Source organism: Bubalus kerabau, chromosome 22 (genome assembly GCF_029407905.1).
Source record: "Bubalus kerabau isolate K-KA32 ecotype Philippines breed swamp buffalo chromosome 22, PCC_UOA_SB_1v2, whole genome shotgun sequence".
Lineage (NCBI taxonomy): Eukaryota > Metazoa > Chordata > Mammalia > Artiodactyla > Bovidae > Bubalus > Bubalus kerabau.
In genome coordinates this window covers 16,326,521-16,350,565 of record NC_073645.1, presented here as the reverse complement: position 1 = coordinate 16,350,565, position 24,045 = coordinate 16,326,521, and the positions used below count along the sequence as shown (strand labels likewise).

The following is a 24,045-nucleotide window of genomic DNA, read 5'->3' as shown; positions in this document are numbered from 1 at the left end:
TGAAAAGGCCAAAAGTGTGTTGATGAGGGTGAGTACGGCGTCTGAAGAAAAATGGGAACTGGAAGAAGATGAGGTTAGCAACTGGTATTTCAACTTTCTAGCTGAAAAGTCTGAATTCTTTTCCTAGGAGAGAAGTAGTTCTCTTTAGTTCTGCCTTATGCTATAAGTGTAACCCAAATTATCCTTGGTTTTTTTTTTTTTTTTTGGTTTAAAGTTAATATGATAACATTTCATGCTTTTAAAAAATGGATTAAATAGAGTTCTCATTTAAGTTTTACTGAATGTGGGGTTTCAAATTTGAAAAGCTTTCCACTTTGAAAGTCATTTTAGATGACAGGATCCCCTGGTAGTATATGTATGATGACAGTCTAGCTCTGTTAAACATTGTAACAATGTACTTTGTGGGCCTTGAGTTTTGAAGGGGAAGATAATCTTTAAAGTACTCTATTCTTAAGTATGGGATGTACCCATGCCACCTTTCTGCTTTTTCCATTCATTTTCTAGATGAAAAAATATTGTTTCCTACACCTGTAATACTGTATGGAAAGTAAATGAGGAGGCTTAGAGAAAACTTACAGTAACACATTCTGTAAAGCAACAGCTAATTGTAAAATTTTTATGCAGTTTTCAGGGCAGACTGTGAAGTGTTTGTGTGTGTGTGTGTGTGTGTGTGAAGAAATTTAGAATGACCACCATACACCACAGTTTTTACTTATTTAGGATGAATGTTTTTTTCTTCAAAGTGATGTCTGGTGGTAGTACATAGTACGAATGAAGATTTAGAAATCAGAAGATAATTTTACAGAACTCTATTTATCTATATCTGATATAGATAATGGGCCACAATATAAATCCTTATAAGATTTGTTAAACTTAAGCATCCATTATATCCTTTCCAGTGGCTTCCACATCCAGTTGAATTTCTCTTTTAAGACTGTGATTTAACTTGTGCTTCATAAAGGTGTTTTTTTTTTTAATATAATATGTCTGTAGTCAAGTTGAACAGTATCTCCAGATTAATTCTGAGAATACTTAGAAAAGGTTTGTGTGAATATTTTTTTATTTCTAAATTCAGCATTTTGATACAAATACCCATGGTTTTCTTCTGTGTTTACATGCAGCCAGGAGCTATGGGCGAAGACGAGGTAAAATTTTTTTAATGAGATCTTTTGCTTGCCAAATTGTGAGTAAATATGAGTGTGTGTGTGTGTGTGTGTTTATACTCGTGTGTGTAAAACAATAATTATGGTGTGTTATGATGTTCTAGCTTAATTATTTTAGTGAAATAATTCTCTTATCTCTTTTGTTATAATTATTTTTCAATGTTAGTTGGTAATTTGTTCTTCTAATCCCGATAAAGACATAGCAAAGACTATTTCTAACTGGAAGTTTGTGTTATATGGTTTATTGTGAATGATCTTAAGGGAATAAAGGCCAAGCATATGTATTTTGTTGTTGTTCTGTCCTCACTGTTCTTTTCATAGTACTTAGAAGTTAGGCTTTAGAGGGCAATTCTTGATCTTAGTAGATTGACTGGTGAGTTTTTTCTGTGTCACATCCAAAGACAGATTTACCTTGAAGCTAAATGAAGCTTGAGTTTCAGGTACCCTCACTTTCAGGGGATCCGTTCCAAGTTTTCTACTTTATCTTTGTTTTCTTTTCTTAAAGAGAGGTCCTTTACTTATATAGGCTCTAAGGTCCATAAAACTTGCATTCTCTCCTGTCCACACCCAAGCAAAGTAATATTGCTTTCATTTGTGTATTGCTATAATCTTTCTAAAGCATTTTCATATCTGTAATTTGTTAAATAATATTACAAAGTAGGTAGGGTAAGCCTAATATAGTAGAAAGGTATGAAATTCAGGGTCAAAAACTTAGGTTGGAATCACTGCTTTATCACTAACGTTTGGTATCCTCATCTATAAGTTATGAAGTAATAAAATCAACCTTGTCCAACTTCAAGAATGTTAATTAGTTAGGCATCCCTGGTGGTCTAGTGGTTGGGACTGTGGTTTCCATTGCTGGGGCCCTGGGTTCAATCCCAGGTCAGGAACTAAAAAAAAAATTTTTTTTAAGAATGTTAAGTTAGTGAATTAAAGTATAAAAAATGAAAGAGGAAAACTTATCCATATAAACTAAACTAAAAGCATTCCACAGATGCCGGTTGCTTGGTACTCATTTGCAAAAGCTGGGAGAGATGAAGTAATTTGCTTTGTGATCTCAAGTTAAAGTCAGAGCCAAGACCGGAACCTTTGTCTTTTGGCTGCTTGTTGGGTGATGTTTATCATTCATCAAGCTGTCTCTGACTCTGTAGATGAGTCCTGAAGAGAAGATAATAATATTAAATTGATAGTATTTATTCCACAGTAAATATTTGTTGAATAGGTGCATATCAGCAGGACTCCATATGTATTTGAGTTACCACTGAAGCATTCTTTCATGGTGGAATCACATAGTCAGTTTTGTTTTCACATGATGGTGAAGAAAAACATTTGTATAGTTGGTTATTTTTTAATTATGACAAGACCATTTAACATTTTTTCCTCTTATAATTTAAAAATTTCAAGTGTAGAAAATAGTATTACTATAATTATTATGTAACATATTTTTTTTCTTGGTGCTAAGAAATTGATTGCTCTCAGGGAAAGAATAGAGAACGAAAGCATCTCAGGGGCAGATAACAGAGACTGTTCTCATCTTAGGCACTGGTCAGTCCCCAGATCTTGTCAGTATATTTCCTCTAGTTTCTCAGGCCTTCCCCGTCCCTTTCCATTCTGTTGTTTCATCTTTCTGAAACTGTTTTGTCTTTCTTACCCTCTTTCTCCATTCAGGAACTCCATCATCTGACTTCTTCTTGTTTAACCAGCCTCATCATCTTCCATTTTTCCTATCTCACCTTCGCCTTGACGAACCCTTGTACTTTCCCACTGTCTAGCCATTGCAAGTACTGTCCACCCTTCCTCTCATTTACTTAACTAAAACCTATCTTTAGTTCATGCATTCAAGCCTGACTCAAGCCTTACCCCGTCCAGGAAGACTTTCCCGGCAGCCTTACAGGCCATGTTTTCCTCTGTTTCTGTTGGCTTACTTTCCTTCTGCCTTTTCTGTACGTCCTCATTCTTCAAAGGGAGATAAGTTCTTTGAGGACAGTTGTCTCATGTGCCTTACACTGTGACCTACATATAGTTAGCACTTACTGAATGCTTATTGATGAGGATTGTTTTGAAGTCAGACCCCATGTCTATGCAGACCAGAATCTGACTTTGTATTTTTTAATTTTTATATACTTAAAAATCATAGTATATTAAATACTAGGCATCAAGAATATAAGATCACCTATAGTTTCTCAACTCCTGAGAAAATAATTACTCTTCCTAGTTCCGTGTTACCTTCCCCATCTTTATTTGTAAGGTTTGACTTAATCGTGTTCAGAAGCCATGATACCTTTCCATCAAGTGCTAAGCTAAACACTGCCTAGAATGACTTGGTTACTGCTCTGTAGACGTCTGCAGTTTGATAGTTGTAGATGAAGAAGATAATGACAGAAATGTGTGTGTGTGTCTGCGCATACACACACACACACGTGCGTGACAGAAAAAGAGTGTGACAGAGCACTGAAATACTTGAGTGTTGACTTTCTGTAATGAGAAAAGAACAGCCAGTAATTTTTTGATCCCTGCTTTTATTTAGTCTTCTGTTCCCAAAACCGAAAAAGAAGAAACGTCATCTTTTAAAAATGTGGTAACGTAGTCATACAGGATGGGGCAGGTATACCTCATATTTACTCTCGTTTTCTGAAATACACTCATCTGGACCAACATTACATGGTATAAATTTGATGATCTGGCCAATTTCCTCACACTTGTTTATTTGTATGATCAAGGATTGTATTAATGCTTGATTTCTTTCCTGTAAACAAAATTTAGGATTTCCCCTAAAAGCATAAAAAGTAAACTTGCTGATGTGTGTTGGCTGTAACTTATATTCTATGTTTTACATACATGTTGGTAAACATTTTAGGAATAGAGGGCAGAGGGAATTATCTGTGACAGTTTCAAGATCTGTCCGCAAAATTTAGGCCAGTGAAACCTTCCATCTTTTCTGATAAAACCTGGAAAGGCTTCCTGGAACAGGTAGAATTTCAAGAACTCTTTGGATGATGGAAAAGGAATAGGAAGTGAAGCACTCCAGGTATCTGATTCAACGTAAAAGAAAGCTCTGAGGTGAGACTGGCATGGCCAGATGCTTGGAGCATGTGCCTGTGAGTGTATGCAGTGGGGGCCAGCTGGAGAGGAGAACTTGGCAGTGAGATGATCTGTGCTACCCTGATGAATGGTTTTTGACACAGATACTGTCGGGCTTTAGGAGCAGGGTTTCATGATACAAGTAATGAAGACAGGAGAAAATTTGGACATTGGTTGACAGCTTGGATGGGCCATCAGGTATTGGAGGGTAGACTTTGGCAAATCAAGTGCCTCCAGTAGTACAGTTGAAGCAGTAGCCGTTGGAAAGAACAATTAGGTGTGAAAGAATAGGATTTGAAACTGAATATTGATTGTACCCCCTGGACTATAACCTGCCAGGATCCTCTGTCCATGGAATGCTCTAGGCAAGAATACCAGAGTGGGTAGCCATTTCCTTCTCCTGGTGGTCTTCCCGACCCAGGGATCTAACCCAGGTTTCGTGCATTGCAGGTAAATTCTTTACTGTCTGAGCAACTGGGGAAGCCCCAGTTGTATATAAAAAATTCAAATATTCAATTGTATTTCCCATTGATTCCCACTTGTACTTTAGAGATGTGTTCCAGTAGACAAATGTTGATTTCCCTTGTGGAATCAGAATGACAGCAAAGAATGTTAACATTTTTCTTCCATAGTGTTCTGACTTTCACAAGCTTTTATATGTGTTTTCCCATACAGCTGCAGCCCCTGTTAGAAACTAGCCTAATAGCTGGTGTTATATGTGATATTTACCTACACATTTTACAGCACACTTGATTAAAATATATGTTGTGTTTTCATCTCATACGAGTTTTTATGGTCTCTGGGAGACTTTTGTCCATATGCAGAGATGTTGGCTATGCCAGTGCTCTTGATGTTTAACAGAATTTCTTAGTTAAAGAGCAACAAGGAAAATATGAAAGATCTTTTTAAGTAATGTGAATGAGCAAATGGAAAGAATGATTGGAGTTACTTTACTATTGGATTTACTGTGGATTGGTGTTACTATTGTAAAATGTAGTTCTGTGTATACTTAATCTATAAAAATCTATTGAAATTAATGGATGATTTAGTCAATAACAAAGGTTCTAAGAATCCAATAAAACAAACTTGTGTATGAACTTGGTGTCATCTTTCTGCCAAAAGCCTGACCAAGGGAGGAGAGATCAGCTGTATCAGTGAGACCATGGTAAACATGATATCCTGCTAATTCAAACCGGGTTGTGCGAGCTTTCTTGTCTAGAGGAATGGATGGTTCCAGAGTGAAACATGGACAGCTGAAGAAATATCTGACTGTTCATAGCTATGGTATCTGAAGTATTACTGCTTATAGTAATAGGAAACTATGAGCACAGGAGATGGTGAGTGGAATAAGATCACTATTTTTTCGCTTTTGCAAAGAAGTTGGTCTGGAAGGAACCTACATTGATTATGAAGGAGGGGTTCTGGACTGTCTACCTTAATTTCATTAAATGTTTGTGTGCCCACTGTGGGTCAGATGGTGTGCTAGACCCGAGCTGTCTCTCTTCTGAGTGTTCACTCTAGTGGAGGAGAGAGAGATGATACATTTTTATATTCAAACAAATATTTTTATACTCAAAAGTTTTGTTAAGTACTAGGAAGGAAGAACGGAGAAGGCAATGCCATCCCACTCCAGTACTCTTGCCTGGAAAATCCCATGGGCGGAGGAGCCTGGTAGGCTGCAGTCCATGGGGTCACTAGGAGTCGGACACAACTGAGCGACTTCACTTTCACTTTTCACTTTCATGCATTGGAGAAGGAAATGACAACCCACTCCAGTGTTCTTGCCTGGAGAATCCCAGGGACAGGGGAGCCTGGTGGGCTGCCGTCTATGGGGTCGCTGAGGGTCGGACACGACTGAGTGACTTCACTTTCACTTTTTACTTTTGTGCATTGGAGAAAGAAATGGCAACCCACTCCAGTGTTCTTGCCTGGAGAATCCCAGGGACGGGGGAGCCTGGTGGGCCGCCGTCTATGGGGTCGCTGAGGGTCGGACATGACTGAGCGACTTCACTTGCACTTTTCACTTTTGTGCATTGGAAAAAGAAATGGCAACCCACTCCAGTGTTCTTGCCTGAAGAATCACAGGGACGGGGGAGCCTGGTGGGCCGCCGTCTATGGGGTCGCTGAGGGTCGGACACGACTGAGCGACTTCACTTTCACTTTTCACTTTCATGCATTGGAGAAGGAAATGACAACCCACTCCAGTGTTCTTGCCTGGAGAATCCCAGGGACAGGGGAGCCTGGTGGGCTGCTGTTTACAGGGTCTCACAGAGTCGGACACGACTGAAATGACTTAGCAGCAGCAGGAAGGAAGAATGGGAGGATCCTTTAAAGGAGGATGGTTTGCTCTGAAGAGATGTTGTTTAAACTCAGACCCTAAGGATGGAAAGACAAGATGGAAAGTCTGGAAACATTTATTTATCTTTAAGTAAATATTTTATTTTGGAAATTTCCACATACACAAAAGTAGAATTGTTTAATGAACTATACATTCATCACTTAGCTTCAATGATTATCAACATTTTTGCCTATCTTATTTCTTATATTCCCCTTCCTTTTTTCCTTTAGAATATTTTAAAGGAAATTCCAGACATCAAAATACAACTGTTTTAAGAGGCTTGAAGTGTAGTACTGATGAATGTTTACAACATTGATAAACCTTGAAAACATTATGCCAAGTGAAAGAAGGCAATTACAAAAGACCACATATTGGATGGTTCCCTTTTATGAAATGTCCAGAATAAGCAAATCTGTTGAGACAGAAAGTAGACTAGTGGTTGCCTAGGGCTAAGAGGGTTCCAGGAAAATGGGGAGTGACTGCTAATGGGTTAAAAGGATGAATTGTATAATAAGTGAATTATTTTTTAATAAAGTATTAAAAAAGGGTAGTGGTGAAGGGGAGAGGAGCTTGAGGCAAGAAAGGACTTTGTGTTTTTGAGGAAGTATCAATAAATAGAGCCCAGAATGGCTGAGCTTGGTAGGAGAGAAGCGGGGTGTATTAATATGAGGTTGGAGGAAGAAAGGAAATCTGATCTCAATGGGCTTTAGCTCCTGGTAAGGATTTTGAATTTGATCCAGGTATAAGAGGAAATCTATGAATGTTTTAAAGCAGGGTCAAGTGATCAGATTTATGTTTTTAAAAGAGCACTCTGGCTTTTGTTTGGAGTGAGAGGAGAGGTAGGTTGTCTAGTTCAAAATGATGGTAATCGTCTAGGCAAGAGAAGATGATGTTTTAAGATAGGGTAACGCAGTGGAGTTGGAGAGAAGTGAACAATTGGAAGCTACATTCTGGGGACAGACTCAACCCTTTCTAATGGCGTTAGACCAAGGAATTGAATATGGAGAGCAAATAAGAAGGAAGGCTCAAAAATGGTGTTCAGGTTCTAGCTTGAACACTTGAGTGAAGTGTGATGCCACATATCAAAATAAGACTGAGCAAGAATAGGCTTCAGGTAGAGGTTGAGTTCATTTATAAATACATTAAGGTTGTGATGCTTAAGAGATAACCACATAGTAATATCAAGTAAGATGTATTTTTATCTATTTGTATTCTAATATTAGGGTTTTATGTAAGATTTTTGTGTAATCAAAGGCATGCTGCTACCCTCAGAGATGGGAAAACCTATCATCTAGTTCAAATCTCTCATTATGAAAACAAAACTCAGATAAGTGATATGTTTTATCCAGGGTCACAGAATAAAGCCGAGGCTAAAACTTGACTATCTTGACTTATAGGCAGCTTTTTTTTTCCCTCTGCCTAATAAGCCATATGAAATGCCTCATAAGCCATTTACTAAAACATCGCCAGAGTAATTCATTTCTGAGTTCTTTCCAAAACTAAGAGGAAAAGCTTCAGGTTTGGAGTGGGAATATTGGGTGAAGAGTGCCCTGGAGCTGCTGGATTGACAGCAGAGATGAGGGAGCTCAGAGGGGAGGTCCGAGCAGCTTTGGCAGCACAGCATGGCCAGTGGGCTGCCATTGTGCTTCTTAACTGAAAATAGATTTCAGAAAACCAGACCATTGGTGGAAGAGAGAGCTAAATGGCCAAAGTGCAACAATTAAGAAGTATTTCTCCTGCTTTTGCTGACTTATTGAGTATGAATATTTTACGTGAAAGTCTGAGATTCTAAAGCAGATTTATATGCTAGGTACATAAGCATATAAGTTTTGGTAAGTAACATGACTTACTTAAAATGTTTTGCTCGTGGGAAATGCTTTTATTAAAGAAAAGAAACATGTCAGAGAACTACTAGTGTTAGTGAAGTGGGACCTCTCATGGGACACAATTTGGGTACAGCCTCTTAAGTTTCAGTTTCTGGTAGCACGTGTCCAGAAACTTAAATTATACCAGTCTTCCCAGGGACTGTTTGTCGTGAGGGAATGATTTATGTCAACCAGATGAATGCCTGGACAGACTAGAATGCCAGTGTTTCAACTTATCATGGAGATGGATGTAATAGAAATAAAACTTCAGTGACTGGTTATTTATCTAGTAGTTCAAGTTACCTTTTCATAATAATTAATTAATTAATAGAACAGTCCTTCAGGAGCTTATAATCGGAGCACAGGGAAATAAATTGTTTTCAGGATCTGGAAAGATCAGATGAGCCATTCTGTTCCACAGAGTCATCCCAGCAGTATGATAAAATCCTCCTCTCTCCTTTTGGTTTGCCCTGGGAAATGCAACGGATTCTTAATCTACCCTTCTGTCTTTTAAATGCTTCCTGCAGACTGACTGTTTTGTTCTGACAGGACTTGAGGCAGTCATGTTACAGTAAGGTGGACTAGATTATAGATTTTATATTCCATTCCTGAAGATACTTTTCTTAACTTGATTGAACCTGCATGTTTCCCAAGGCTCTGTACACTTCACACAATGTCTCTCTTAGTTGCTGTTTGCTACAGACAGATCATCTGCTTTTCAGTGGTTCTTAAATTGGAGCATAGGAGTCGCTGGTGAAATTTGTTAAAAGTGCCGATTTTCAAGTTTGACCTCTTTGATTCAGATTAAGTAGATCTGGGGACTGAGTTTATTCTTAGGTCTTACCTACAGTTAGAGAAACATCATATATGTGTGAATTCTTAGCAGTTTCATTTCCAGGGGCAAATTCTTTCCTGAAGTCTATGATACTCTATGTGCGAAGACAGAAATTTACTTTCAAAACCCTGGAAAGTTTCTTAAGTACCCTTAACCAATTTTTAAAACAGATCAAATTTTTGCAGTTAATTCTTGCTTTTATTTATTTCTTTTTGCCAAAATACTCTGGGGAAGCTGTGGTTATGTTGGCTACACAGAAAGAAACTTCTCTCTGTTCCAGCATATCTTGAACATCTGCTGCTTCTCCTAGCTGCTCTGGTTCAAGACTTCCTCATCTCCCAGGTGGACAAGTCCCAGATTTCTTCAGAATTGCACCCCATCTGTCCTCTCCCTGGGTGCACATTGTTAATGGAGGTGATGGTAGCTGTTGCTGGATTTGGGGTAGAGGGAAGAACATGGTCAGGTTGTGACAGGAGGAAGATGGATTAGATGGGAATATCAGTCTCTAGGGAGTGAGTATGTTTTTTTTGTTTTTAAAGAAAAGCTAGTATTAGAATGAAATAGCAAATTTTGAAAATGTGGAAATTTGCTTTTACAAGATAGAGTGTAATATGTAATGTTTGAACAATCAGAAGCAAGAGAAGAGGTCTCAGTCTTCTGGGAACAGGATCCCAGAAGGATCCTCAAACCCATCTATTGTGTTCCAACATTTATTTATTTGCACATGGTATTTTCCTTTCTTGTCTGCTGCCTCACTGTTAACACTTATTGAATACCTATTTTGTATGCCCTTATTAGGATGTGAAAATATAGTGGTGAACAAGATTAAATTGGTCCTTGTCCTAACAGAGCTTACAGTTTCATGGGGTAGGGGAACGAGATACCAAGTTAAAACCCATATGATACCATAATAGTAACTAGGGAAAAAAAATGTTAGGAAAAAGTGCTGTAAATGGATGGGAAAGGGCATCTATTCTAATCTAGAAGGTCAGGAAAGTTCCAGTTGAGTTTCACTGACTTTTTAGCCTAGACCTGAAGAATCAATAGGACTTAATTAGAAAACTGGGGAGTTGAGAGGAGGGTGTTTGTTTTGGGTGGGCGAACACCTTTTCCTTAAGGCCTGAGGCAGGGAAGAATAACAGAACTATCTAAGGAGGCCTGTGTCATTGGAGGTTAGTGAACCAGAGGGAGAGGCAGCAACTCTTAATGTAGGAGTTGGGTGGGCGAACACCTTTTCCTTAAGGCCTGAGGCAGGGAAGAATAACAGAAATATCTAAGGAGGCCTGTGTCATTGGAGGTTAGTGAACCAGAGGGAGAGGCAGCAACTCTTAATGTAGGAGGGTTAGGCAGAGGCCTTACAGTTTACAGAGACATTTTTGTACTTTATCCCCAAATTAGGGGGATGTGGCAAAGAGTGTGGTCATGTTCAGATTAATATTGGAAAATGGTAACCTTGGCTGTTTTGTAGAGAAAGCATTGTGGAGTACAAGGTAGGAATTAGCAGATTGAGTAAGTTATTATATAGACTCTTGAGACTGTTAGTTCAGGGGAGAGATGATGGCAGTATGGACCAGGGTGTTAGGACTGAAGGTAGAGAGAACTGAATGAAGAATTATTTTGTAGCATGAGTTGGTAGGACTTAGTGAGAGATGGATTAGATGTGGAATATGAAAGAAAGGGATGTCAGGATTGACTCCTAGATTTCATGATTGAATTGAATGCGAATAATAGTTATTTTCATTGAGATTGTAGGAATGTTAGAGAAGCAGGCTTGGTGGGAAAGATAAGAGCTGTTTTGAAAGTTCTTTCTCTATGGATTCTTATTCTTCATGTTTGAAACTGTAACTCCCACAAGATTCTGCTCAAAATTGCTCTTCTGTGAAGTCATTCTGAAGCTCCTTGAACCCCCTGCCCCTACCATTTTCCATAGAGCAGTAAATTGTGCCTTGTATCATTTCGTAAAGTCTTCTCTTAGTATTTCTGTCTCTATTTGATAAGTGGGCTTCCCAGGTGGCTCAGTGGTAAAGAATCGGCCTGCCAATGCAGGAAACTTGGGTTCGTTCCTTGGGTCAGGAAGATCTCCTGGAGGAGGAAATGGCAACTCACTCCAGTATTTTTGCCTGGGAAATCCCATGGACAGAGGAACTGTCCATGGGGTCCAAGGAATTGGATACAACTGAGCATGTATGCATGGACGCATTTGATAATTTATGTGCTTGCTTTCTCTCTCCCCAGACTTGATTTCTTGGGCAGGGACTACCAAATAGCTCTTACTTTTCTGATGTTCTCCAAATGTGGATAAACAATTCTACAAGTGTTTTCCACTGAGTTACATAGTATGTTAAGATTTCCTTTATCTTAAATTCAGGTAATACTAGATTAAGTTATTTTACTACAGAACTTTCCCCAATCTTTGTATTCTAATATGGCTTGTGAATCTCTGGGAAGGGCATAACGTGTGTAGTATTTTCCAATATTATTTAGTTCTCCCAACCTCTCCCCCACCAGACTTTGTTTTCTGAGCATCTCATGTTACTGTTGTTGAGTGTAGGAGTTGGTGATAGGAACAAAGGTGGGAAATGCTGGTTTGGATGTACGCTTGTCACAGCAGGGACATAGTTCACTGAGTGTGGACTGCATGAAAAGCAAACCCGATGACCACGGGTGAACATCTCTGGGAGTCTTTGGGAAGCTTGTTTTGCCTGTAGTTGTTGCAGATCTGGTTCTTTTACTCCCACTGAACAAAACAGACATCAGGGGATGAGAATTTACTGTCTCTTGTTTGCCCTTGCCAGGCTAAAAAAGCTAGGTGACATGAAGTGACAAATTGTGTTCTGTTTCTTTGTAGCTTAGCTGGGAAGAGTGGAGCAAAAAATTCTTTGGTCCTTTTATTTATGAACTCTCAACATCAAAACAGTGCCTTTCTTATACCACCTGGGTTGTTCATAAAATAAACAGACTTATATTAGTAACTTTTTTTTTAATAAAAGAAATAAATTTTTAGTATTTTTCTAAGGCTATTTATATTCTGTTTTAGAGAGTTGGCTATAGTGATGCAGAACCTAGGTCTCAGGGAAATATAGAGTGGAGAGACTAAATGAGAAAGACAGTGTCCTTTTTTTGAAAAGTGTATGAATTTATTTTAGAGGGGAGTTTTTCTCATGTTTCAAAAGTTAGAAAGTTCAAGATAATTCATTTTTAGAGTAGAACCTAATGGAAAGTTTTACCAGGAACTCACTGACTCAAACTGGAAAAAATACATATATATTTTAAACTTAAATTTTATTTTGTAATGCCAGATGGCACTATTGTGTTGTATTTATTAACAGATTTTAACTTCTGGCATCTTCCTAATCGTCATGTGGAGAGGGTAGGGGCCTTTGGTTCTCAGACTATAGAGTTAACAATGGAAATCATTTTTTTGAGTGATATAAAATACAGCTTAGATTAGTCACAACCACATCTACATCTGTATATCCACATCTTAATTTATATGTTTTCATTCACTTGTCCCACCTTTTATTATTGTACATGTTCATTTCCAAATGGGAGTAGCTTGGAATGGCAGGGACAAATTGATCATTTTTAGTCCTGCTCTCAGCTTCTGTCATCAGTTTAATATTCCCCCGCCTATGAGGGCCAGTTTTTAGAACTGAACCTCTGAGGTTATCATAAAGAGCAATCAAAATCTGTGAATAAAGATTTATCTTATTCTTCCCTTTAAGAAATGCCTGGGTAAAGGAAAAGTGATTGCCGAATATGCTTAGCAGCAGAGATAGGGGCTGTATGAGTAAAATGTAGTGATATTTTTTAGCAGCAAAAAACAGCTGCGGTTTTTTATGCTTCTTGCTTAGTATCCATCCGGTCACTTCTGTGCTGTACATACCTTTACACAAAAAATGATGCTGTACATGGAACTCTGGTCAATGCTATGTAGCAGCCTAGGTGGGAGGGGGGTGGGGTGTGGGCGAGAATGGATACACATATATGTATGGCTGAATCCCTTTGTTGTTCACCCGAAACTATCACTACATTGTTAAGCGGCCATACCTCAATACAAAATAAACAAGTTTTTTTTTTTTTTTTAAATTGATGCTATAAAGTTGTCTAGACATGGTAATCTGCAGTTGCTTATTCTATTGAAAAAAATCACTGTTATGGGACTTCCCTGGTAGTCTAGTGGCTAAGACTCTGCACTCCCAATGCAGGGGGCCTGGGTTCAATCCCTGGTTAGGGAACTAGATTCCACATGCCGAAACTAAAGATCAAAGAACCTGCATGCCCAGCACAGCCAAATAAATAAATACTTAAAAAAAAAAAAAATCACAGTTTAGGATGTATTTTTTGGAATGCTTCACTCTGTGCTTTGGCTCCTAATAAAACACGTGTTGTCCAGGAAACTACTTTTAACCATAGAAACTCCCGCATTTTTTTCAGGTCGATCTTCTCTCTTTCCCTTTGAAGATGCCTTCCTGGACGACAGTCACGGCGATCAGTCTTTGTCATCTGGCTTAAGTTCTCCCACTCGCTGTCAGAACGGGGAGCGAGTAGAGCGCTACTCTAGAAAGGTGTTTGTTGGAGGCCTTCCTCCTGATATCGATGAAGGTACCGTGCACTCACTAATGGCTTAATGAAGGCCAGGGTTATTACTCGTGTGATCTGACCCTACCTCTCCTCTCGAAGACAGCTTTAGGACTTTCATGTCTTAGTGTCAGGAGATGAGGATGCTCAATAGATGGAAAAGAAAGGGATTGTGCACCTCTGGTCTGCTCTTCAGACATGGCAGTCTCCAAACAGCTTCTCATTTCCTTGTTATTAATTTTGGGTCACATTTTTAAATGATAATGAGAGCTAATATTTACGAAACTCTTCCAGTAAGCCCATTGTGTGCTAAGTGCTTTATATTATCTCGTTTAAACTCCACAGCTCTCCTCTAAGTCATCTCCTGCCAACTCCATTTTGTAGATGAGGAAACTAAGGATCAGAGAGAAACAGTTATGTAACTAGTGGTGCAGTTGGAACCAAAATCCATCTGATTCCAGAACTTTGTTCCTATCCATCACACCATGCCATTTCATATTTTAATGTAGATACCTGTTAATGAAATAACCCCTCTTGCCTTTGAAAGAATTGAGGCTAATTAGAATATTTCTTAATAATATGTTTGAGATACTAGCAATCCAAAAGTGAGTTTCACTAGTGCCTAAAGCTGGTCAACACATAGCAGGTTGTCAGTAAATATTTGTTGAATAGAAGAATGAAATAGAATTGTGACAGAGTTAACTCAAGGGAAGAAAGCAACTCTAGTTCTAGTAGCCTTTGGATCTGCTTTAAAATGTTGTTAAAACAATTGTTTTGCCAGTGTTATTCAAGCTATAACATTTCTCTTAATTTATCATGATTTTCTTTTCTTCATAATGAGAGAAATGGTTTTACTTTAGGCTTACTGCTTTGAAGTTGTACACAGCTGAAGGCTCATTTTTCTCTAAACTATTCTTTTACTAGTGTTAATCTCATCTATAGAGATACCTGTTAATGAAAAACCCCTTGGATTTTTCTTTAAGACAAAGTTTTTGGTCATGGCTGTTGTTTAGTCGCTCAGTCATGTCTGACTCATTGCAACCCCATGGACTGCAGCACACCAGGCTTCCCTGTCCTGAGAGAGTGGCAACTTAAACCTGATTAGGAACTCAGTTACAACCTTCTGCTTTGAATCAAAAGTCAGAAGGTAAAGATAAGTCTGTTAAGCTATAACTTTTGAAATGTTTTCTTTATAGGATGTGTGGTAGATATGTGTAAGAGAAAGAGGCCATTGGCTTTTAGTTTTTTCTTATCCTTAACTCACTTATTGTCCCTGCTCCTCACCAAAAGAATAGTATCTATTTCTAAAAGAATCTTATATCAATAATAATAATCTGAGATTAATAGTCTCAGAGATTACTTCACATAAGTAGAAATATATTTTAAATATTTTGTGTATTTTGCCTTTTTTTCCTAAAAACAGAGAACATTCCTATTTTTACAGTCCCCTTTTTGATTTTGATAGAGTAGTCACCTTTGCTAATGTCAGATTTTTTTTTCTTCCAGATTCTTTATATCAGGCTTACTGAAAGTGAAGGGAAGTGAATTAATAGCTTGAAACACGTTCTGCATGGTTGATAGTAGATAACCAAATGTACCCCCTAACAGTGGTATTTCACTTAATAAATTTGACTTCTGTAAAGAATGCTTTAGAAAACAGCTCTCAAAAAACATTTTCAAATAAAAAGATATGTTTGATGCTATTCTGTCTGCAGTATTTTTTTCTCTTCTGCTAACATTCCTTCTTTGTTTTGTAGATGAGATCACTGCCAGCTTTCGCAGGTTTGGACCTCTTGTGGTAGACTGGCCTCACAAAGCTGAAAGCAAGTCGTATTTTCCTCCTAAAGGTAATGCGCTTAAAATGTCTGCACTGTTCGCCGGTTGGAGAACTAGCGTGATAGTTCAATAAAATGCATCATTTTAACTCTGGAAATAGCTTTTGACTTTCCCCCCCATTAAGAAATCATTTTAATGTTGATTGTCTTGGAGACTGTTCCCCCAGGAGCATACTGATTGTTTCAGGGCATCTACTTTTATTGACAATGAGATCCTGGGAGTCTGCTGTGAGGGAGCCTTGGCTAACTTTTCATTAATTGAAAGAAAAGATCTAGGGTTTTGAGGATTGTCAACAATGGAGAAGATTATTTTGAATAAAATTTTATTTGTAGCCCTAGCCCTGTAGTTTTATAGATCTTATAAAACCCCAAACTTGGAACAGCTAGTGACAGAAGAAGAATGACATTATGTCAAATTACCTTTATCCATGACTGTGTCTTAAGTGACTTAGCCTGGTGATGGGTAGAGGGCAAAGTAGCATGACCTTGCTTCCCTTTCCATGACCTTGCTTTCCTTACTTTTGGTAGGCTTTTTTGATGGTTTATGAGGGCATGAAAATATATCACTTTGTTTATAGTTTATCATTTTGTGGAATCTAGGGAACTTTTCTGATGGTATTAATTCTGGGTATGTTCCTACATTTATATTGAAGAGTGTTTTGAGCTACAGAGAAAGTTTTCTTCTTGTGTTATGGTCTGTATGTTTTAAGGATGTCCTTCATCTCTAAGGAATTGGGCTTTGATGTGTGTTATTGTGTAACAATACTCACCACAAGAAGATGGAGTCTAAATACCTGTCCTTCCTGTGCCTTGTACAGGAATCGAATTATAGCTTAGCCTAGGAATGGCAGGAGGCTTCCTTTTATCTCTGGTTTATTAGATTTGTCACCTGTACTTCTCCCCACTGTATTTCTATGAAAATAATTTATTCACTAAATATAAGGTTATTTGTTTGCTTTTAACTTTCTTCTGTTAATCCTCTCCAGTAATTTTTTAAAATTAAAAATAAATTTTATGTTAGTCTAAAAAGATAAAAATCATCATGCTGATTATTTCAGTGAAGAAATGTATTCACTTTGTGGTGCATATATTGACACTAAAGAAATATTTAAAACATGTTTTTAACAATGCTTAATGGTTCGTTGAGTCAGAATCCTGGTATTTCAGTGAATGAATGAGTTCATCTCACTGCACTGCATGTAATACACTCTATAAAGTCACATGTATAAAAAGATGTTCCTGAGAGTACTAGTTGCACATGTGAATGAAGGCAGCATCATTTTAGGGAAAGAATGTATCCATCATGCTGTGGTGCGTGTGATACACTCTATAAAATGACATGTATAAAAGATACCTTCCCTTTGCCTCCCCGAGACTGAGTATGTATTTATTCTTGAAATTAAATTTCAAATACATCTTATAAACAACCAACAATATTGTGCTTTAGACATGTGTAAGAGATATTTTTAAGAGTGCTAGTTGAAAAAAAATCATTCTGAGAAGGTTATAAAAATGATTCTGGGATAAAAGGTGCAGAATGATCATTGTGAAAAATAAAAATGAAAATAAGCACATCTATGATCATGTCCAAAGAAAATTAACCCAAATATACCTCTGTCAGAGATGATCACTGTATACATTTTATTAAATATCTTTCTTATATCTCTTTATGAATACATACATTTATATGAAATTTAAAATTTTACATAATTGGGATCACAGTATATATGCTAATATTTAATAACCTTCATTTCCCCCCAGCAATGTCAGCATCTTTCTATAAGAAACTTACATTATCCTTAATGACCTTGTTTTATTTAGTAAGTCCTATTGAAAGAGGAGAGTGAAAAAGTTGGCTTAAAGCTCAACATTCAGAAAACGAAGATCATGGCTTCTGGTCCCAGCACTTCATGGGAAATAGATGGGGAAACAGTGGAAACAGTCTCAGACTTTATTTTTTAGGGCTCCAAAATCACTGCAGATGGTGATTGCAGCCATGAAATTGAAAGATGCTTACTCCTTGGAAGGAAAGTTATGACCAACCTAGATAGCATATTGAAAAGCAGAGACATTACTTTGCCAACAAAGGTCCGTCTAGTCAAGGCTATGGTTTTTCCAGTGGTCATGTGTGGATGTGAGAGTTGGACTGTGAAGAAAGCTGAGCGCCAAAGAATTGATGCTTTTGAACTGTGGTATTGAAGAAGACTCTTGAAAGTCCCTTGGACTGCAAGGAGATCCAACCAGTCCCTTCTAAAGGAGATGGGTCCTGGGTGTTCATTGGAAGATGAGATCAGATCAGATCAGATCAGTCGCTCAGTCGTGTCGGACTGCTAAAGCTGAAATTCTAATACTTTGGCCACCTCATGCGAAGAGTTGACTCATTGGAAAAGACTCTGATGCTGGGAGGGATTGGGGGCAGGAGGAGAAGGACGACAGAGGATGAGATGGCTGATGGCATCACCAACTCGACGGACATGAGTTTGAGTGAGCTCCGGGAGTTGGTGATGGACAGGGAGGCCTGGCGTGCTGCTATTCATGGGGTCACAAAGAGTCAGACATGACCGAGTGACTGAACTGAACTAAATTGAGGACATTTAAGTTGCTTTCAGTTGTTTTTTCTCATGGATGCTGCTTCAGTGAATATCCTTGTGCCTTCATTTTTTTGCTTTTTTCTAATGACATCTTAGGGTGAATTTGCAAAAGTGAGGTACATATTTATACATACTGCCAAGCTTCCCTTAACAAATCATACACATTTATATTCCACTGCTGCTGCTGCTGAGTCACTTCAGTCGTGTCCGACTCTGTGCCACCCCATAGACGGCAGCCCACCAGGCTCTCCCATCCCTGGGATTCTCCAGGCAAGAACACTGGAGTGGGTTGCCATTTCCTTTTCCATTGCATGAAAGTGAAAAGTGCAAGTGAAGTCGCTCAGTCATGTCCGACTCTTAGCGACCCCATGGACTGGTAGTACCTAATTTGTGAAACTTTGTTCTGTTGACGGTCGGAAGATATGGCTCTTTTTCAATGTTTGCCAATCTGAATGGTTAAAATAGCATCCTTTCTGGCATTTTGAATTTATTATTTTACTTTATTTCATTGACATTTCATTTCTGTCTGGGATTGATAATGGAGTAAGGAACAAGATCCACCTTTGTTTTTCCAGGTAGTATGCCAGCTGTCCCAGCTGTCATTTATTGACAGTTCCTTTTTTTCCTTATTGATTTGAATCATTAGAATTCAGTATTGGTTGAAAGGTCATCTCTCTTGTTTCTCTACACTGAATTTCAAAGACTTATTTTTTAAAAAGGTAAAGGATTTCATTAGTAATTTTGTTTACATGTTACAATGATATTTTTTTTTGATATATTGGATTAAAATATATTAAAATTAACTTCACCTGTTTCTGATTTTTAGCTTTTTAAATGTAGATATTGGAAAATTTTAAATTACATATGTGACTCATATTTATTGGGCAGCACACCTGCAGAACATGAGTCAACAAACTCTCTTTGTTTAGCCTGTGAGCTCAGGATGGTTTTTATATTTTCAAGTGTTGTAAAAACACATACACAGAGAAGAATAGGTAATAGAGACTATATGTGGCCCTCAAATCTCTTTGCAGAAAGTTTATTGACTTCTGTAGCCCAGAGAATTGTTTACCTTCTGAGACATCCAGTGACAAAGGAGGCATTTATTTCAGAGGAAGTCTATGTAGACATAACTGATTATTAAATTTCGTTCTTCTGTTGGAGATGATCACTGTAAATGTAACAGTGAAAATAAGCATATATATGGTCATACAGTCTTTACCCACTGGTCAGTTGTGTCCAATAAAGTAAAACAGAGTAAGTCATTGTTGACGTATGTTTTTGGTACAGGGACTATCAGTTCCCTTCAAGTCTTCTCTTTTCCAAGCTAAATATTTTCACATCTCTACTCATATTTTATGCATAATGGACCACCATTATTCTTGTCTGCCTTTTTGGTACATGTGTCATCTCCACAACATCCCGCTTAAATTTGTCTCTGAGAGTTAAAGAGAAAACATTTGTGTTGGTATGAGCAGTATAGAGCTCAGCAGCTCTGTGAACTCTCCATGGTTTGGGTGCCCTTCCTATTTAACAGCACAATAACATAGAATTATAGGACATTAGAGAAGTTGCCCTTATTTTATGACTGAGGTTAAGTGTTGAGATGGACTAGTGAGAGCCAGGCCAAGCAGAGAATCTGGATCCCCTGATTCTGGTCCTCAGGCTTGCATCCTCAGAGAGCAGCTTGCCTCTCTGGTGATTTTGGGGTCAAGGAGGAGAAATAATTATTAAACTTTTGGCTCCTGTTGTGTTTTGCTCTCAGCCAAAGTCTGAAGGTTGACCTATTTTGGAAGGACCTAAAGAAATTTGGTGTTAGTCCAAGGTTGAAGTAACTTTGAGATTCCATGCCCATTGCTTTGAACACTGGGGACACCTAAGTAGTTTATTCCAAACTGTTTTGTGCCTTGTTAATAATGCCCCCTCGTGCTGTTTCTGCTTTTCTTTGAATTCCTCAGGTTTTAATTCAGGTCAGTGCTTTTTTGGTAATACTCCTCTTGTCAGTTATACTTTTCTTAGGTCCCTGCAGCTTGGCCATTAGGCACATTTCTTTGGCTTTATGCTTTAGGCTTATGTGTACATAAGAGGAAAATAAGAACCATACACTATGAAGTCCTTCTGTTTTTTTCTCAGAACATGTGTGCCTAGTGAAATAAACAGAATCATTCATGTATCCGGCAGGTATGCCTGTACAGATTTGGAGTACAGTTTGTCAAACCATGGCCATTTCATTGAACTATGGAGAGCTTAATATCTATGTAAAGAATCAGCGACCGCATACGTCAGCTGTCTCCTAAGTGTTGTTGGGCCAACAGAGTGAGAGGGGATGGAGACTGGGGTTCTCAACAGCACAAAGCCACTGAGGCATTTGATCACCTCTTTGAGGATATGCAGAACCCTTTGGAACAGTTTGTGGGCCACAAGCAGGTCATTGCTTGGTGTTCTCCAGAGCACCTCTGAGAACATGGAAGGAAGAAAGCATGGAAGGCATATTGTGTCTTCATGATGTGTTCTCAGACCTTCTGAACTTTAGAGTCCTCTGGGGGAAATCATAAAATAACACAGTTACAAACTATAATAGTTCTCTGAAGGAAAAATGGAGAATGCAGTGACTTTTAAAAAGAGGACTTCAATTTAGACTGAGGATATAGAGTTTCTTTGAGAAAACAGGGATTAGGTAGAACGATTATTGAAGAGTTAGCTAGAAAGTGTAGGGAAGCAATTTTCAACCAGAGGAATACCATGTGGGAAATAGTAAGAAAAGGGCTGTATTTCCTTTGATGAAATGAAGGAAGTGTGGTTGGAATGTTGTGATGAAGGAGAAAATGATGCAAAAGAAAGCCTTGGAAAGAAATACAGTTTTTTTTCCCCTTCCCTCAATTGCTCTAGTCTCCCAGAGAGAGTAGATATAAAGGCATTTCTGTGGTGTTTGGGGTGAAGACAGAATGGAGTTGGGTCAAATAGAAATATCAATTTAACATACTTCCAAATAGTTACTGATAAAACTAAAGCAAAGTCTTGCTCTGTGTTTTCTGCATTTGGCTCTTGATGAGGAAAAGAGATTCAGCTAATCAGAATATTGAGGAATTTTCCTGACATTGCATCCTCATGCTTTTTAGTTCTGAAATAGCAGAGTTGAAATCGTGAGTGCTGGAAAGAGAGGTTCTCCCAAATGTTAGCACATGAACCAATCCCTGCATTCAAATAAAATGCTAATCAACATCACTACGTAGGTAGCTTGGGTGCTAAGGTAATTCGAAGATAGTTACTACAAGTGGATGGTGAGAGAACAGAATAAGTGCGATAGAGGGCCTGCATCCCGGTGCAGATGATCACCGGGATTGAGATTATCAATCCATCTAATATTTGTTGCCCGTCTGTCTGTGGAAGAATCTATACTCTCTGGCCTTGCGGGGCATCTAGAGAAGAAACCATTCTTGTTTTTGAGAAGACTGCAGTTTTTCAGAGGAGACGTGAGAACACAGATGTGAGACATTAAGTAATGGTAAAGACCATGAATTTGGGCACTAGACTTGCTGGGCTACCCCACCTCTTAGTTGTATGACCTTAAGCATGATGTTTAGCCTTTCTGTTCCTTAGTTGCACCACCTGTAAAAGAGAGGTAATATGAGTATCTACTTCATAAAGTTGTGATGAGGACTAAAATGGATGAATCCATGTGTAGTACTTAAAATCATCCTGGCATACAGTAGGTTTATGAGTGATGTTATTTTTATTAAAGAAAATACAGATCAACTTATGGTTAATGACAAATGAGTAAAAAAAAATCCTAGGCATCCAGAGGAGGAATAGATTATCATGGGCTGGGGACTTCCCTGGTGGTGCAGGGGTTAAGACTTCACACTTCCATGGCAGGGGCACAGGTGGGCTGTTCAAGACCTGAGTCTTAAAAGCTAGACAGGGATAAAAGAGGTAAGATAATGATAATTATTCTGGGGGCTAGAATAATTATAATTAGGATGGCAAATGTTTATTAAGGACTTGTTGTCAGCTAGGCAGTGAGTGGGTTACTATTTTCTGTGCTTAATCTTATTTTAAACTCCACAAGATAGGCGCCCTTATTAGCCCCATTTTAAAGAGTAAGAAATCAGAAGAGTGTAATTTGTTCACCATCACGTGTTAAATAATAGGCCCACTGAACGGGAGAATCGGCACTGTTGAATGTAGGACAGTCAACAGAGAGAAAACCAGTTTGGTGTGGTGTTGATCTGATTAAAAACATGCCGAGTTTGGTATGTCCTCACATCTTATCTGAGAGGAAATTCCTCACGGGCACTTGACATTGTGGCTGGGGAGTTTGGGAAGAGTTTGAAGCTGGAGGTACACATCTCTTGAGAGTCAACTTTATAGAGAGGAGGGAGAAGAAAGTGAAAAGCCATGAGTAAGTTCTGTCAGGAACCAGAAAGAAAGAAGACATGGCAATAGAGATGAAGCGGAGTGAAGGACTGGCGTTGTGTCTGTGACCATGGCGGCTAAAGGAAAGAAGCTTCGAGCAACAACAGTCAGCACCAGCAGATACGCCAGGGTTACTGAGCAGTCCTTCATGGAGTAGAGATGCGTGTGGCTGTCTTGTCAAGTACAGGAGCATAGTCATTTCTGTTGTTACCCTAATCCTAGGCCTTAGTGTTGTAATGCAGTAGAGAGCACTGTGTTTTGCAGTGAGTAAGTGTTATTCTATAAGGGAAAGAATAATTCTGCCTCCCCAGCAGAGCCACTGGCATCGTTTTTGTTTCCATCCAGTCTTTATTCATATATATCTTTTTTGTGGGAGTATAATAATAGCAGAGATACAGTTTTTTATTCTCCTTCCTCCCATGTTTCTGCTTAATTTTCTTATTTTTTAAGTGGCTGCCTCACCTATTATTACACCATAATTTACTTGCTTGTTGGTCATGTAGGCTATTATAAATAATGCTTCTGTTAATATATCCTTTCATATGGTTCTTCTTTAGGATAAATTTGCAGCAGAAGCTTAACCAGAGTTGAAAGAAATGAAAGTCCTAATGACTCCGGATTTGATATCACATGGCTTCCCAAAGCAATTTTCTTTATGAAGTTTATGCTAATTTGGACATCTGCAGCACATTTTTTTGCTTAGTTTTAAGTCAGATGAATGGTACATTGCAGTTGTGGCCTTACCTTTTTGTCTATGTGTTTGGAATGTAATGGACCCCTACAGAAGCCAGAAAGCACATTGATCTGACTCTTGTACTTGAAGTTTAAACCTTTTCCTCTTGGGTCCTCTTCGTCTGTTGAATCTTGGGTATTTTTTGACATCATCTCCGGTCATTTTCTGCCTTACCTTCTCTGGCCACACTGACTCCTTTGCTCTTCCTTGAGGTACACAAAGTCTTCTCAGGGTCTTAGTCTTTTGTCTGAAACTTCCTTTTGTCTGAAACCGTCTTGCCCCAGATTTCTAAATGGATTGCTCCTCTCTTCCCATAGACAGACTCTGCTGAAATGTCACCTTCACAGAGAGATCTTTCCTGACTTCCGTATCTCAAATAGCAGCCCCTCTCTTCTCTTGCTCTCTAGTCCTCACTCTCATTTTATTTTTATTTTCCACCCTCATTATTTATTTTTCCTTGTGATAAGGTATACTTATCACAACCTGAAAAAAAAATTGTATGTGTTTTTTGTTTTCCAGCTTGGAGTGTAAATTTGATAAGACCAGGGATTTTGTTCTCTGCTCTATGCTCAGTACCTTACACACCTGCGTCAGTGGCTGGCCCTCA

General features: G+C 38.4%; 1 protein-coding gene and 1 non-coding gene across 10 annotated transcripts in view; both read left to right on the top strand.

Annotated features, from left to right (window-relative positions):
* Positions 1–24,045, top strand: part of CPEB3 (cytoplasmic polyadenylation element binding protein 3) — a 285,852-nt gene that overhangs the window by 195,669 nt on the left and 66,138 nt on the right. For all 9 annotated transcript variants that reach the window (XM_055561079.1, XM_055561074.1, XM_055561077.1 and 6 more), the window contains 2 exons: positions 13,720–13,887; positions 15,621–15,710. In XM_055561079.1, the coding sequence (XP_055417054.1) occupies positions 13,720–13,887; positions 15,621–15,710 (258 nt within the window). The remainder of the gene's footprint in view (positions 1–13,719; positions 13,888–15,620; positions 15,711–24,045) is intronic.
* Positions 13,448–13,520, top strand: TRNAG-CCC (transfer RNA glycine (anticodon CCC)). The gene has a single exon. It is a non-coding gene; the product is annotated as a tRNA-Gly (tRNA).